Source organism: Dendrobates tinctorius, unplaced genomic scaffold (assembly GCF_039654945.1).
Source record: "Dendrobates tinctorius isolate UK_male_01 unplaced genomic scaffold, ASM3965494v1 ptg000151l, whole genome shotgun sequence".
Lineage (NCBI taxonomy): Eukaryota > Metazoa > Chordata > Amphibia > Anura > Dendrobatidae > Dendrobates > Dendrobates tinctorius.
In genome coordinates, this window is record NW_027361818.1 from 10289135 (window position 1) to 10305759 (window position 16625).

The window sequence follows — 16625 nt, forward strand, 5'->3', positions numbered from 1 at the left end:
AACTGTCCACTAATGTGCTGTCTCCCCCACCCCGTGTCTCTCATACATAGGAGATTTCTGTCCACTAATGTGCTGTCTCCCCCACCCCGTGTCTCCCATACATAGGAGGTAACTGTCCACTAATGTGCTGTCTCCCCCACCCCGTGTCTCTCATACATAGGAGGTAACTGTCCACTAATGTTCTGTCTCCCCACCCCGTGTCTCCCATACATAGGAGGTAACTGTCCACTAATGTGCTGTCTCCCCCACCCCGTGTCTCTCATACATAGGAGATTTCTGTCCACTAATGTGCTGTCTCCCCCACCCCGTGTCTCCCATACATAGGAGATTTCTGTCCACTAATGTGCTCTCTCCCCCACCCCGTGTCTCCCATACATAGGAGGTAACTGTCCACTAATGTTCTGTCTCCCCACCCCGTGTCTCCCATACATAGGAGGTAACTGTCCACTAATGTGCTGTCTCCCCCACCCCGTGTCTCTCATACATAGGAGGTAACTGTCCACTAATGTTCTGTCTCCCCACCCCGTGTCTCCCATACATAGGAGATAACTGTCCACTAATGTGCTGTCTCCCCCACCCCGTGTCTCCCATACATAGGAGATTTCTGTCCACTAATGTTATGTCTCCCCACCCCGTGTCTACCATACATAGGAGGTAACTGCCCACTAATGTTCTGTCTCCCCACCCCGTGTCTCTCATGCATAGGAGATAACTGTCCACTAATGTGCTGTCTCCCCCACCCCGTGTCTCCCATACATAGGAGATAACTGTCCACTAATGTGCTGTCTCCCCACCCCGTGTCTCTCATACATAGGAGATAACTGTCCACTAATGTGTTGTCTCCCCCACCCCGTGTCTCTCATACATAGGAGGTAACTGTCCACTAATGTGCCTTGTCCCCCACCCCGTGTCTCTCATACATAGGAGGTAACTGCCCACTAATGTGCTGTCTCCCCCACCCCGTGTCTCTCATACATAGGAGGTAACTGCCCACTAATGTGCTGTCTCCCCCACCCCGTGTCTCTCACACATAGCAGATAACTGCCCACTAATGTGCTGTCTCCCATACATAGGAGGTAACTGTCCACTAATGTGCTGTCTCCCCCACCCCGTGTCTCCCATACATAGGAGATTTCTGTCCACCAATGTGCTGTCTCCCCCACCCCGTGTCTCTCATACATAGGAGGTAACTGCCCACTAATGTGCTGTCTCCCCCACCCCGTGTCTCCCGTACATAGGAGATTTCTGTCCACTAATGTGCTGTCTCCCCCACCCCGTGTCTCTCATATTTAGGAATTGCCCACTAATGTGCTGTCTCCCCCACCCCGTGTCTCCCATACATAGGAGGTAACTGTCCACTAATGTGCCTTGTCCCCCACCCCGTGTCTCTCATATATAGGACGTAACTGCCCACTAATGTGCTGTCTCCCCCACACCGTGTCTCTCATACATAGGAGGTAACTGCCCACTAATGTCCTGTCTCCCCCACCCCGTGTCTCTCATACATAGGAGGTAACTGCCCACTAATGTGCTGTCTCCCCTACTCGGTGTCTCTCATACATAGGAGGTAACTGTCCACTAATGTGCTGTCTCCCCCACACCGTGTCTCTCATACATAGGAGGTAACTGCCCACTAATGTCCTGTCTCCCCCACCCCGTGTCTCCCATACATAGGAGATTTCTGTCCACTAATGTGCTGTCTCCCCCACCCTGTGTCTCTCATACATAGGAGGTAACTGCCCACTAATGTGCTGTCTCCCCCACCCCGTGTCTCTCATACATAGGAGGCAACTGCCCACTAATGTGCTGTCTCCCCCACCCCGTGTCTCTCATACATAGGAGGTAACTGCCCACTAATGTGCTGTCTCCCCCGTCCCGTGTCTCTCATACATCGGAGATATCTGTCCACTAATGTTCTGTCTCCCCCACCCCGTGTCTCTCATACATAGGAGGTAACTGCCCACTAATGTGCTGTCTCCCCCACCCCGTGTCTCTCATACATAGGAGGCAACTGCCCACTAATGTGCTGTCTCCCCCACCCCGTGTCTCTCATACATAGGAGGTAACTGCCCACTAATGTGCTGTCTCCCCCACCCCGTGTCTCTCATACATAGGAGGTAACTGCCCACTAATGTGCTGTCTCCCCCACCCCGTGTCTCTCATACATAGGAGGTAACTGCCCACTAATGTGCTGTCTCCCCCACCCCGTGTCACCTCCTATGTATGGGAAACTGCCCACTAATGTGCTGTCTCCCCCACCCCGTGTCTCTCATATATAGGAGGTAACTGCCCACTCATGTGCTGTCTCCCCCACCCCGTGTCTCTCATACATAGGAGGTAACTGTCCACTAATGTGCTGTCTCCCCCACCCCGTGTCTCTCATACATAGGAGGTAACTTCCCACTAATGTGCTGTCTCCCCCACCCCGTGTCTCTCATATTTAGGAGGTAACTGCCCACTAATGTGCTGTCTCCCCCACCCCGTGTCTCTCATATATAGGAGGTAACTGCCCACTAATGTTCTGTCTCCCCCACCCCGTATCTCTCATACATAGGAGGTAACTGTCCACTAATGTGCTGTCTCCCCCACCCCGTGTCTCTCATATATAGGAGGCAACTGCCCACTAATGTGCTGTCTCCCCCGTCCCGTGTCTCTCACACATAGCAGATAACTGCCCACTAATGTGCTGTCTCCCATACATAGGAGGTAACTGTCCACTAATGTGCTGTCTCCCCCACCCCGTGTCTCCCATACATAGGAGATTTCTGTCCACCAATGTGCTGTCTCCCCCACCCCGTGTCTCTCATACATAGGAGGTAACTGCCCACTAATGTGCTGTCTCCCCCACCCCGTGTCTCCCGTACATAGGAGATTTCTGTCCACTAATGTGCTGTCTCCCCCACCCCGTGTCTCTCATATTTAGGAATTGCCCACTAATGTGCTGTCTCCCCCACCCCGTGTCTCCCATACATAGGAGGTAACTGTCCACTAATGTGCCTTGTCCCCCACCCCGTGTCTCTCATATATAGGACGTAACTGCCCACTAATGTGCTGTCTCCCCCACACCGTGTCTCTCATACATAGGAGGTAACTGCCCACTAATGTCCTGTCTCCCCCACCCCGTGTCTCTCATACATAGGAGGTAACTGCCCACTAATGTGCTGTCTCCCCTACTCGGTGTCTCTCATACATAGGAGGTAACTGTCCACTAATGTGCTGTCTCCCCCACACCGTGTCTCTCATACATAGGAGGTAACTGCCCACTAATGTCCTGTCTCCCCCACCCCGTGTCTCCCATACATAGGAGATTTCTGTCCACTAATGTGCTGTCTCCCCCACCCTGTGTCTCTCATACATAGGAGGTAACTGCCCACTAATGTGCTGTCTCCCCCACCCCGTGTCTCTCATACATAGGAGGCAACTGCCCACTAATGTGCTGTCTCCCCCACCCCGTGTCTCTCATACATAGGAGGTAACTGCCCACTAATGTGCTGTCTCCCCCGTCCCGTGTCTCTCATACATCGGAGATATCTGTCCACTAATGTTCTGTCTCCCCCACCCCGTGTCTCTCATACATAGGAGGTAACTGCCCACTAATGTGCTGTCTCCCCCACCCCGTGTCTCTCATACATAGGAGGCAACTGCCCACTAATGTGCTGTCTCCCCCACCCCGTGTCTCTCATACATAGGAGGTAACTGCCCACTAATGTGCTGTCTCCCCCACCCCGTGTCTCTCATACATAGGAGGTAACTGCCCACTAATGTGCTGTCTCCCCCACCCCGTGTCTCTCATACATAGGAGGTAACTGCCCACTAATGTGCTGTCTCCCCCACCCCGTGTCACCTCCTATGTATGGGAAACTGCCCACTAATGTGCTGTCTCCCCCACCCCGTGTCTCTCATATATAGGAGGTAACTGCCCACTAATGTGCTGTCTCCCCCACCCCGTGTCTCTCATACATAGGAGGTAACTGTCCACTAATGTGCTGTCTCCCCCACCCCGTGTCTCTCATACATAGGAGGTAACTTCCCACTAATGTGCTGTCTCCCCCACCCCGTGTCTCTCATATTTAGGAGGTAACTGCCCACTAATGTGCTGTCTCCCCCACCCCGTGTCTCTCATATATAGGAGGTAACTGCCCACTAATGTTCTGTCTCCCCCACCCCGTATCTCTCATACATAGGAGGTAACTGTCCACTAATGTGCTGTCTCCCCCACCCCGTGTCTCTCATATATAGGAGGCAACTGCCCACTAATGTGCTGTCTCCCCCGTCCCGTATCTGTCATACATAGGAGATATCTGTCCACTAATGTGCTGTCTCCCCCACCCCGTGTCTCTCATACATAGGAGGTAACTGCCCACTAATGTTCTGTCTCCCCCACCCCGTATCTCTCATACATAGGAGGTAACTGCCCACTAATGTGCTGTCTCCCCCACCCCGTGTCTCTCATATATAGGAGATATCTGTCCACTGATGTGCTGTCTCCCCCACCCCGTGTCTCTCATATATAGGAGATACTGTATCTGTCCACTAATGTGCTGTCTCCCCCACCCCGTATCTCTCATATATAGGAGGCAACTGCCCACTAATGTGCTGTCTCCCCCGTCCCGTATCTGTCATACATAGGAGATATCTGTCCACTAATGTGCTGTCTCCCCCACCCCGTGTCTCTCATATATAGGAGGTAACTGCCCACTAATGTTCTGTCTCCCCCACCCCGTGTCTCTCATACATAGGAGGTAACTGCCCACTAATGTGCTGTCTCCCCCACCCCGTGTCTCCCATACATAGGAGATTTCTGTCCACTAATGTGCTGTCTCCCCCACCCCGTGTCTCCCATACATAGGAGATAACTGTCCACTAATGTTCTGTCTCCCCACCCCGTGTCTCCCATACATAGGAGATAACTGCCCACTAATGTGCTGTCTCCCCCACCCCGTGTCTCTCACACATAGGAGGTAACTGTCCACTAATGTGCTGTCTCCCCCACCCCGTGTCTCTCATACATAGCAGATAACTGCCCACTAATGTGCTGTCTCCCCCACCCCGTATCTGTCATACATAGCAGATAACTGCCCACTAATGTGCTGTCTCCCCCACCCCGTGTCTCTCATACATAGGAGGTAACTGTCCACTAATGTGCTGTCTCCCCCACCCCGTGTCTCCCTTACATAGGAGGTAACTGCCCACTAATGTGTTGTCTCCCCCGTCCCGTGTCTCTCATGCATAGCAGATAATTGTCCACTATTGTGCTCTCTCTCATACATAGTAGGTAAATGTCCACTAATGTGCTGTCTCCCCCACCTCGTGTCTCCCATATAGGAGGTAACTGCCCACTAATGTGCTGTCTCCCCCGCCCCATGTCTCCCATACATAGGAGGTAACTGCCCACTAATGTGCTGTCTCCCCACCCCGTGTCTGCCATATATAGGAGGTAACTGCCCACTAATGTGCTGTCTCCCCCGTCCCGTGTCTCCCATACATAGGAGGTAACTGCCCACTAATGTGCTGTCTCCCCCACCCCGTGTCTCCCATATATAGGAGGTAACTGCCCACTAATGTGCTGTCTCCCCCACCCCATATCTCTCATACATAGGACGTAACTGTCCACTAATGTGCTGTCTCCCCCACCCCGTGTCTCTCATACATAGGAGGTAACTGCCCACTAATGTGCTGTCTCCCCCACCCCGTGTCTCTCATACATAGGAGGTAACTGTCCACTAATGTGCTGTCTCCCCCACCCCGTGTCTCTCACACGTAGCAGATAACTGCCAACTAATGTTCTGTCTCCCCCACCCCGTGTCTCTCACACATAGCAGATAACTGCCCACTAATGTGCTGTCTCCCCCACCCCGTGTCTCCCATACATAGGAGGTAACTGCCCACTAATGTGCTGTCTCCCCCACCCCGTGTCTCCCATACATAGGAGGTAACTGCCCACTAATGTGCTGTCTCCCCCGCCCCGTATCTCTCATACATAGGAGGTAACGGCCCACTAATGTGTTGTCTCCCCCGTCCCGTGTCTCTCATGCATAGCAGATAATTGTCCACTATTGTGCTGTCTCTCATACATAGGAGGTAACTGTCCACTAATGTGCTGTCTCCCCCGCCCCGTATCTCTCATACATAGGAGGTAACTGCCCACTAATGTGCTGTCTCCCCCACCCCGTGTCTCCCATACATAGGAGGTAACTGCCCACTAATGTGCTGTCTCCCCCGCCCCGTATCTCTCATACATAGGAGGTAACTGCCCACTAATGTGCTGTCTCCCCCACCCCATGTCTCCCATACATAAGAGGTAACTGCCCACTAATGTGCTGTCTCCCCCACCCCGTGTCTCTCACACATAGCAGATAACTGCCCACTAATGTGCTGTCTCCCCCACCATGTGTCTCCCATACATAGGAGGTAACTGTCCACTAATGTGCTGTCTCCCCCGCCCCGTGTCTCTCATGCATAGCACATAATTGTCCACTATTGTGCTGTCTCCCTTACATAGGAGGTGACTGCCCACTAATGTGCTGTCTCGCCCGCCCCGTGTCTCCCATACATAAGAGGTAACTGCCCACTAATGTGCTGTCTCCCCCACCCCGTGTCTGCCATATATAGGAGGTAACTGCCCACTAATGTGCTGTCTCCCCCACCCCGTGTCTCTCACACATAGGAGGTAACTGCCCACTAATGTGCTGTCTCCCCCACCCCGTGTCTCTCACACATAGGAGGTAACTGCCCACTAATGTGCTGTCTCCCCCACCCCGTGTCTGTCACACATAGGAGGTAACTGCCCACTAATGTGCTGTCTCCCATACATAGGAGATAACTGTCCACTAATGTGGTGTCTCCCCCGTCCTGTGTCTCCTATACATAGGAGGTAACTGCCCACTAATGTGGTGTCTCCCCCGTCCTGTGTCTCCCATACATAGGAGATAACTGCCCACTAATGTGCTGTCTCCCCCACCCCGTATCTCTCATACATAGGAGGCAACTGCCCACTAATGTGCTGTCTCCCCCGTCCCGTGTCTCTCATACATAGGAGATATCTGTCCACTAATGTGCTGTCTCCCCCGTCCCGTTTCTCTCATACATAGGAGGTAACTGCCACTAATGTGCTGTCTCCCCGTCCCGTATCTGTCATACATAGGAGATATCTGTCCACTAATGTGCTGTCTCCCCCATCCCGTGTCTCTCATATATAGGAGGTAACTGCCCACTAATGTTCTGTCTCCCCCACCCCGTGTCTCTCATACATAGGAGGTAACTGCCCACTAATGTGCTGTCTCCCCCGCCCCGTATCTCTCATACATAGCAGATAACTGTCCACTAATGTGCTGTCTCCCCCACCCCGTGTCTCTCATACATAGGAGGTAACTGTCCACTAATGTTCTGTCTCCCCACCCCGTGTCTCCCATACATAGGAGGTAACTGTCCACTAATGTGCTGTCTCCCCCACCCCGTGTCTCTCATACATAGGAGATTTCTGTCCACTAATGTGCTGTCTCCCCCACCCCGTGTCTCCCATACATAGGAGATTTCTGTCCACTAATGTGCTCTCTCCCCCACCCCGTGTCTCCCATACATAGGAGGTAACTGTCCACTAATGTTCTGTCTCCCCACCCTGTGTCTCCCATTCATAGGAGGTAACTGTCCACTAATGTGCTGTCTCCCCCACCCCGTGTCTCTCATACATAGGAGGTAACTGTCCACTAATGTTCTGTCTCCCCACCCCGTGTCTCCCATACATAGGAGATTTCTGTCCACTAATGTTCTGTCTCCCCACCCCGTGTCTACCATACATAGGAGGTAACTGCCCACTAATGTTCTGTCTCCCCACCCCGTGTCTCTCATGCATAGGAGATAACTGTCCACTAATGTGCTGTCTCCCCCACCCCGTGTCTCCCATACATAGGAGATAACTGTCCACTAATGTGCTGTCTCCCCACCCCGTGTCTCTCATACATAGGAGATAACTGTCCACTAATGTGTTGTCTCCCCCACCCCGTGTCTCTCATACATAGGAGGTAACTGTCCACTAATGTGCCTTGTCCCCCACCCCGTGTCTCTCATACATAGGAGGTAACTGCCCACTAATGTGCTGTCTCCCCCACCCCGTGTCTCTCATACATAGGAGGTAACTGCCCACTAATGTGCTGTCTCCCCCACCCCGTGTCTCCCGTACATAGGAGATTTCTGTCCACTAATGTGCTGTCTCCCCCACCCCGTGTCTCTCATATTTAGGAATTGCCCACTAATGTGCTGTCTCCCCCACCCCGTGTCTCCCATACATAGGAGGTAACTGTCCACTAATGTGCCTTGTCCCCCACCCCGTGTCTCTCATATATAGGACGTAACTGCCCACTAATGTGCTGTCTCCCCCACACCGTGTCTCTCATACATAGGAGGTAACTGCCCACTAATGTCCTGTCTCCCCCACCCCGTGTCTCCCATACATAGGAGATTTCTGTCCACTAATGTGCTGTCTCCCCCACCCAGTGTCTCCCATACATAGGAGGTAACTGCCCACTAATGTGCTGTCTCCCCCACCCCGTGTCTCTCATACATAGGAGGTAACTGCCCACTAATGTGCTGTCTCCCCTACTCCGTGTGTCTCATACATAGGAGGTAACTGTCCACTAATGTGCTGTCTCCCCCACACCGTGTCTCTCATACATAGGAGGTAACTGCCCACTAATGTCCTGTCTCCCCCACCCCGTGTCTCCCATACATAGGAGATTTCTGTCCACTAATGTGCTGTCTCCCCCACCCAGTGTCTCCCATACATAGGAGGTAACTGCCGACTAATGTGCTGTCTCCCCCACCCCGTGTCTCTCATACATAGGAGGTAACTGCCCACTAATGTGCTGTCTCCCCCACCCCGTGTCTCTCATACATAGGAGGTAACTGTCCACTAATGTGCTGTCTCCCCCACCCCGTGTCTCTCATACATAGGAGGTAACTGCCCACTAATGTGCTGTCTCCCCCGCCCCGTATCTCTCATGCACAGGAGGTAACTGCCCACTAATGTGCTGTCTCCCCCACCCCGTGTCTCTCACACATAGGAGGTAACTGCCCACTAATGTGCTGTCTCCCCCACCCCGTGTCTCTCACACATAGGAGGTAACTGCCCACTAATGTGCTGTCTTCCATACATAGGAGATAACTGTCCACTAATGTGGTGTCTCCCCCGTCCTGTGTCTCCCATACATAGGAGGTAACTGCCCACTAATGTGGTGTCTACCCCGTCCTGTGTCTCCCATACATAGGAGATAACTGTCCACTAATGTGGTGTCTCCCCCGTCCTGTGTCTCCCATACATAGGAGGTAACTGCCCACTAATGTGCTGTCTCCCCCGCCCCGTATCTCTCATACATAGCAGATAACTGTCCACTAATGTGCTGTCTCCCCCACCCCGTGTCTCTCACACATAGGAGGTAACTGCCCACTAATGTGCTGTCTCCCCCACCCCGTGTCTCTCACACATAGGAGGTAACTGCCCACTAATGTGCTGTCTTCCATACATAGGAGATAACTGTCCACTAATGTGGTGTCTCCCCCGTCCTGTGTCTCCCATACATAGGAGGTAACTGCCCACTAATGTGGTGTCTACCCCGTCCTGTGTCTCCCATACATAGGAGATAACTGTCCACTAATGTGGTGTCTCCCCCGTCCTGTGTCTCCCATACATAGGAGGTAACTGCCCACTAATGTGCTGTCTCCCCCGCCCCGTATCTCTCATACATAGCAGATAACTGTCCACTAATGTGCTGTCTCCCCCACCCCGTGTCTCCCATACATAGATTTCTGTCCACTAATGTGCTGTCTCCCCCACCCCGTGTCTCCCATACATAGGAGGTAACTGTCCACTAATGTTCTGTCTCCCCACCCCGTGTCTCCCATACATAGGAGGTAACTGTCCACTAATGTGCTGTCTCCCCCACCCTGTGTCTCCCATACATAGGAGATAACTGTCCACTAATGTTCTGTCTCCCCACCCCGTGTCTCCCATACATAGGAGGTAACTGTCCACTAATGTGCTGTCTCCCCCACCCTGTGTCTCCCATACATAGGAGATTTCTGTCCACTAATTTGCTGTCTCCCCCACCCCGTGTCTCTCATACATAGTAGGTAACTGTCCACTAATGTTCTGTCTCCCCACCCCGTGTCTCCCATACATAGGATGTAACTGCCCACTAATGTGTTGTCTCCCCCACCCCGTGTCTCTCATGCATAGGAGATAACTGTCCACTAATGTGCTGTCTCCCCACCCCGTGTCTCTCATACATAGGAGATAACTGTCCACTAATGTGTTGTCTCCCCCACCCCATGTCTCTCATACATAGGAGGTAACTGTCCACTAATGTGCTGTCTCCCCACCCCGTGTCTCCCATACATAGGAGATAACTGTCCACTAATGTGCTGTCTCCCCCACCCCGTGTCTCTCATACATAGGAGATAACTGTCCACTAATGTGCTGTCTCCCCCACCCCGTGTCTCTCATACATAGGAGATAACTGTCCACTAATGTGTTGTCTCCCCCACCCCGTGTCTCCCATACATAGGACGTAACTGTCCACTAATGTGCTGTCTCCCCCACCCCGTGTCTCTCATACATAGGAGGTAACTGCCCACTAATGTACTGTCTCCCCCACCCCGTGTCTCCCATACATAGGAGGTAACTGCCCACTAATGTGCTGTCTCCCCCGCCCCGTGTCTCTCATACATAGGAGGTAACTGTCCACTAATGTTCTGTCTCCCCCACCCCGTGTCTCCCATACATAGGAGGTAACTGCCCACTAATGTGCTGTCTCCCCCGCCCCGTGTCTCTCATACATAGGAGGTAACTGTCCACTAATGTTCTGTCTCCCCCGCCCCGTGTCTCTCATACATAGGAGGTAACTGCCCACTAATGTGCTGTCTCCCCCGCCCCGTGTCTCTCATACATAGGAGGTAACTGTCCACTAATGTTCTGTCTCCCCCGCCCCGTGTCTCTCATACATAGGAGGTAACTGTCCACTAATGTTCTGTCTCCCCCACCCCGTGTCTCTCATACATAGGAGGTAACTGCCCACTAATGTGCTGTCTCCCCCACCCCGTGTCTCCCATACATAGGAGGTAACTGCCCACTAATGTGCTGTCTCCCCCACCCCGTGTCTCTCATACATAGGAGGTAACTGTCCACTAATGTGTTGTCTCCCCCACCCCGTGTCTCCCATACATAGGAGGTAACTGCCCACTAATGTGCTGTCTCCCCCGCCCCGTGTCTCTCATACATAGGAGGTAACTGCCCACTAATGTGCTGTCTCCCCCACCCCGTGTCTCTCATACATAGGAGGTAACTGTCCACTAATGTGCTGTCTCCCCCACCCCGTGTCTCCCATACATAGGAGGTAACTGTCTGTTTATAGTGGGTGGTTGTATATAGCAGGCAGCTGTATATAGTGGGCGGCTGTATATCCAGGGATGTATATAGCAAACAGCTGCATATAGCAGGCAGCTGTATATAGTGGGCGGCTGTATATCCAGGGATGTATATAGCGAACAGCTGCATATAGCAGGCAGCTGTATATAGTGTGCGGCTGTATATCCAGGGCTGTATATAGTGGGCGGCTGCATATAGCAGGCAGCTGTATATAGTGGGCTGCTGTGTACTGTGACGTGAGGTATGCCTGGTATGGGGATGTGTCTGGATCTGTACATTGCTGTGTGGGATATTTCTCCGGGCCGCGCAGAGCGCTCCGCACTGTACACAGAGTACATGTCTCCTGTCTTCTCTTCCTAGGATGGGGGTGAAGTCTCTGCGCTGTTTCCCCTGGTATGGAAGGAGGAAAGAACGAAAAAGAAGCAAATCCAGTGATGAAGGTGAGAGATGAGGGGCTACATATACACGGGGGGCGGTGTGTACAGGGGTGTGCGGTATATACAGGAGGGGCTACGTGTACAGGGATGTGCGGTATATACACGTGGGGCTACGTGTACACAGGGGGGGTGCGATGTATACAGGAGGGGCTACGTGTACAGGGGTGTGAGGTATATACACGTGGGGCTACGTGTACACAGGGGGTTGCGATGTATACAGGAGGGACTACGTGTACAGGGGTGTGAGGTATATACAGGAGGGGCTACGTGTATACGGGAGGTGCGGTGTATACAGGAGAGGTTACGTGTATACGGGGGATGCGAAGTATACAGAAGGGGCTACATGTATACTGGGGATGTGGTGTATACAGGAGAGGTTATGTGTATATGGGGGGGTGCGGTGTATACAGGTGGGGCTATGCAGGAGGTTATGTGTATATGGGGGGGTGCGGTGAATATAGGAGGGGCTATGTGTATACTGGGGATGCGGTGTATACAGGAGAAAGTACATGTATACGGGGGTGCGGTGTATACAGGTGGGGCTACGTGTTCACGGGGGGGCGGTATATACAGGAGGGGCTACGTGTACAGGGGTGTGAGGTATATACAGGAGGGGCTACATGTATACGGGGATGCGGTATATACAGGTGGGGCTACATGTATGCGGGGGATGCGGTATATACAGAAGGGGCTACATGTATATGGGGGGTTAAAAACACATGTGACATGCACACATATGAACAAGTCGGTACGACACTGTACATACCACCCACTGACTCAGAGAGCACAGAATGACAATTGTGCAGAAATATCCTGCAGTAAAACCTATACCAGTAGTCAGCAAGTGCTGATAAAAAGATGATAAATACAGGGTATTTAGTCAATACGTTTTTTTTGCAAAAAAATGTATACCAAGCTGCTCCACCGCGTCAAGGTAACCCGTATTGAAACAGTCCCTATCTAATGTATTTAAAACCTGAACAGGTGAACAGTGTCTAAATGAACAGGATGAAGACAGGCGCTTCCTGGTATGGGCACGTGGTGTAAGCCAGCTCTTTATGTGCATGTCACACAAGAGGGTTACCTTGACGAGGTGGAGCAGCTTGGTATACATTTTTTTTTGCAAAAAACGTATCGACTAAATACCCTGTATTTGTTATCTTTTTATCAGCACTTGCTGACTACTGGTATATGTTTTACTGCAGGATATTTCTGCACAATTGTCATTCTGTGCTCTGTTTGTGTATATGGGAGGTGCGGTGTATACAGGAGAGGTTACATGTATACGGGGGATGCGGTGTATTCAGAAGGGGCTACGTGTATACGGGGGATGTGGTGTATACTGGAGGGGCTACGTGTATACCGGGGGGATGCTATGTATACAGGAGGGACTACGTGTATACTGGGGATGCGGTGTATACAGGAGAAGGTACATGTATACGGGGGTTCGGTGTATACAGGTGGGGCTACGTGTACACAGGGGGTGTGGTATATACAGGAGGGGCTACGTGTACAGGGGTGTGAGGTATATACCAGAGAGGCTACGTGTACAGGGGTGTGAGGTATATACAGGAGGGGTTACATGTATATGGGGGATGCAGTATATACAGGAGAGGCTACGTGTATACGGGGGGTGGGGTATATACAGGAGGGGCTACGTGTATACGGGGGATGCGGTGTATACAGGAGAGGGTACGTGTATATGGGGGGTGCGGTGTATACAGGTGGGGATACGTGTATATGGGGGTGCGGTGTATATAGGAGGGGCTACAAGTGCACAGGGGGTGCAGTATATATAGGAGAGGCTACGTGTATATGGGGGTGCAGTGTACACCGGATGCGGTGTATACAGGTGGGGCTACGTGTACACGGGGGGTGCGGTGTATAAAGAGGGTACGTGTACACGGTGTTGCGGTGTACACAGGAGGGGCTACGTGTATATGGGGGTGCGGTGTATACAGGAGGGGCTACATGTATATGGGGGGTGTGGTGTATACAGGAGGGCTACGTGTACACAGGGTTGCGGTATATACAGGATTTCGGGGTGCGGTGTACACAGGAGAGGGTACATGTACACGGGGTTGCTGTGTATACAGGGTTTCGGGGTGCGGTGTATACAGGGAAGCGTACACGTGTGAGGATGAAGTCCGTGTCTGTGAGGGGAGCACACTGTACCCATGTTTCTTCTTCCTCTTGCAGAGACCCCCGCAGCCCCTGCCCCTCAGGAGCAGAAGCCCCGCCTGCGCTCCACCAACTCCTCAGGCAGCGATACTGACGGTCAGCAGAGCCGCGCGTACTTCAGCGGTAAAGCCCGCGTGTCCTTCCGCCATGAGATGGACTCCAACATGTTTGTGAACGACTCCACCTTCTGAGGACAGGACAGTCTCTTCCCTCCAGCTCCAGGATTTGGGGGGAGTCTTCCTGAGTTGGGGTCCGCACTGAACATTAACTAGTAGGGACTACAATCTCACCCTCCTCAGCTAAGGGCGCAGTACTCGGAATCCACCAGAAGGTGGCAGTGCAGGCCTGGGCATGCCTATGGCCACTATCACTGTGCAGGGACACAGCGCCCTCTATGTGCTGTATCTTACACATCTGCTGCTAGATGAGTGCTGGTATTGCTCGTTGTTATCAGCCATATTCTAGTATGGATATCACCAGGATCCTTAGATTTTTTACAAAATGTTTTTATTACTGTTTTTTAATGAAATTTTATAATAGGTCGCCCCCTGGTGTCCGCAGTCAGTACTGATCACTAGAAGGAAAATTCTAATGTGATTGGTCCCCTGCTGGACCATCAGATGCTGGATTACCAGATGTACGACCCTCCTGCCACTGACCACAAGTCCCAGCGTGACCTCGCAGGGGTCTGGTTTATAGACTTTTTTCATTTTATTTTTTTATGAATAAACATAAAAACAGCATCCGAGCCTGAATGCAAAGACCTGTGCTTGCTGTCAGTGAATGCTTGGAGAGAGATGAGGAGCGTCTGCCCTGACCCAGGGTAACAGACCCTCAGATGTGTATGAGGTCTACGGAAAGAGGGCGACTGTTACACCCCGATCTTCCAGGGACCAAGCACCTCCAATTTTAGAGCTTAATTTTTAGCTTTAACTAACCAGAGGGAATCCATAATACCGCCATATCATGCACAACGAATGTCACTACATCACACTGCCAAACCACACAAGTAATGCTGAGAACCTGGGCTGAAAGGAGGAATTAGTCCTAGGGGTAACTGTGTCACCTGGAGTCAGTCATGACGGCACCATCAGGAGGTTGTCCTTCACATCCTTGATAGGGCCTTTTAACCTCGTGTGTTCCTGTCCTTCCCATTTCCACCACCCACTAGTGATTTTCCAAGTACCACACCAGGATGGATGCATCTCAATTTTGTTGAAAATTCCTTCTACATACGTTACCTTCACAGAGCAGACAGGAAATTTAAGGGGGGAGGAATGTAAGGGTGCGGTCATGGTGGACTCCTGGACACACAATTACAGCTTTGACTAATTCCCCCTCTTCAGGACGTTTCTCCTGACAGCAACATCAGGAAAATACCAGATAGAACATTCAGGGTGGGACAACTGCTTGGAGAACTTTCCTGAAGGCCTTCTTTTGGCCTAACACAATGTCCAATTTATAATGTCTACAAAAGGTATTAAGGCTTGACCACGTCGCTGTCCTGCAGATCTGGTTCACCGAGGCCCCTGCCCAAGATGTAGAGACTGCTCTGGTGTTATCCGGACGAGTTCTTCCTTCTGAGGTATAGGCCAGACTGGTTACGGATTTAATCCACCTTCCTAGTGTAGCTCTTGAAGCCTTCTTCACAACAAACTGAATGAATATAGTCAATTCGACAATATTTTGTGGCCTCTCTGTACTGAAGAACGGCCCTCCTTACATCCAATGAGTGAAACGTAAGCTCTTGGGTATCCTTGTGGTTTTGACAGAAGGTAAGACGATCTCTTGGCTCATATGAAAGGTTTTTGCCACCTTAGGTAAGGTTGGATCTAACCTTAGTATGACACAATCATCTAGAACTCTTAGGTAGGGATCTTTGATAGATAATGCCTGAATGTCTCCTACTTTGTGCTAAATTAATAGCAACTAGGAAGGCTGTTTTTAACCCCTTTCCGGCGTTGAGCTTAATAGTACGCCGATGTCGGACACCCTCCCTTTGATGTGGGTTCCGGTGCTGAGCCCACATCTTTCCTGACACACGTCTGCTGTTCTGAACAGCTGACATGTGCCTCTAACAGCCACAGGTGGAATCACGATCCACCCGCAGCTGTTAACCTGTTAAATCCCGCTGTCAATCTCAGACAGCGGCATTCAACTCATGCTTACCAGGAGCGCGTAAGAAATCCTATCCATCGGTGACCCGATCGCAGGTCACTAATGGGTTTACATGACCACTAGAAGTCTCCAGCAGACCTCTATGGTTGCCATAACAAGTGAGCATTTCTGCTACATACAGGCGATCTGATCATTGCCTGGATGTAGCAAAGCCGATCGGGTTACAGCAGCTTCTAGTCTCCCATGGAGACTATTGAAACATGCAAAAAGTTAAAAAAAAAAAAAAAAAAAAAATTATTTTTAAATATTAAAAAAATAAAAAAGTTATGTCTCTGGGAAGAAGGGGAGCAAAAAATGAACGCAAAAACGGAAATACCTCTGGTCATAAAGGGGTTAAGGAAAGTGATTCCAATTCTGAGTCTTCCAGGGGCTCGTATGGTGTTCTACATAGGCCGTTTAGGACCAGATTC

At 51.5% G+C, this 16625-nt stretch overlaps 1 protein-coding gene across 4 annotated transcripts in view; it reads left to right on the top strand.

The window, feature by feature from the left end:
• The window catches only part of CUNH17orf114 (chromosome unknown C17orf114 homolog), a 64749-nt gene extending 49957 nt beyond the window's left edge, over positions 1–14792 (top strand). For all 4 annotated transcript variants that reach the window (XM_073547105.1, XM_073547101.1, XM_073547104.1 and 1 more), the window contains 2 exons: positions 11780–11859; positions 14056–14792. In XM_073547105.1, coding sequence (XP_073403206.1) covers positions 11781–11859; positions 14056–14228 — 252 coding nt within the window. In that variant the 5' untranslated portion in view covers position 11780 and the 3' untranslated portion in view covers positions 14229–14792. The remainder of the gene's footprint in view (positions 1–11779; positions 11860–14055) is intronic.
• Positions 14793–16625: the final 1833 nt, after the last annotated feature.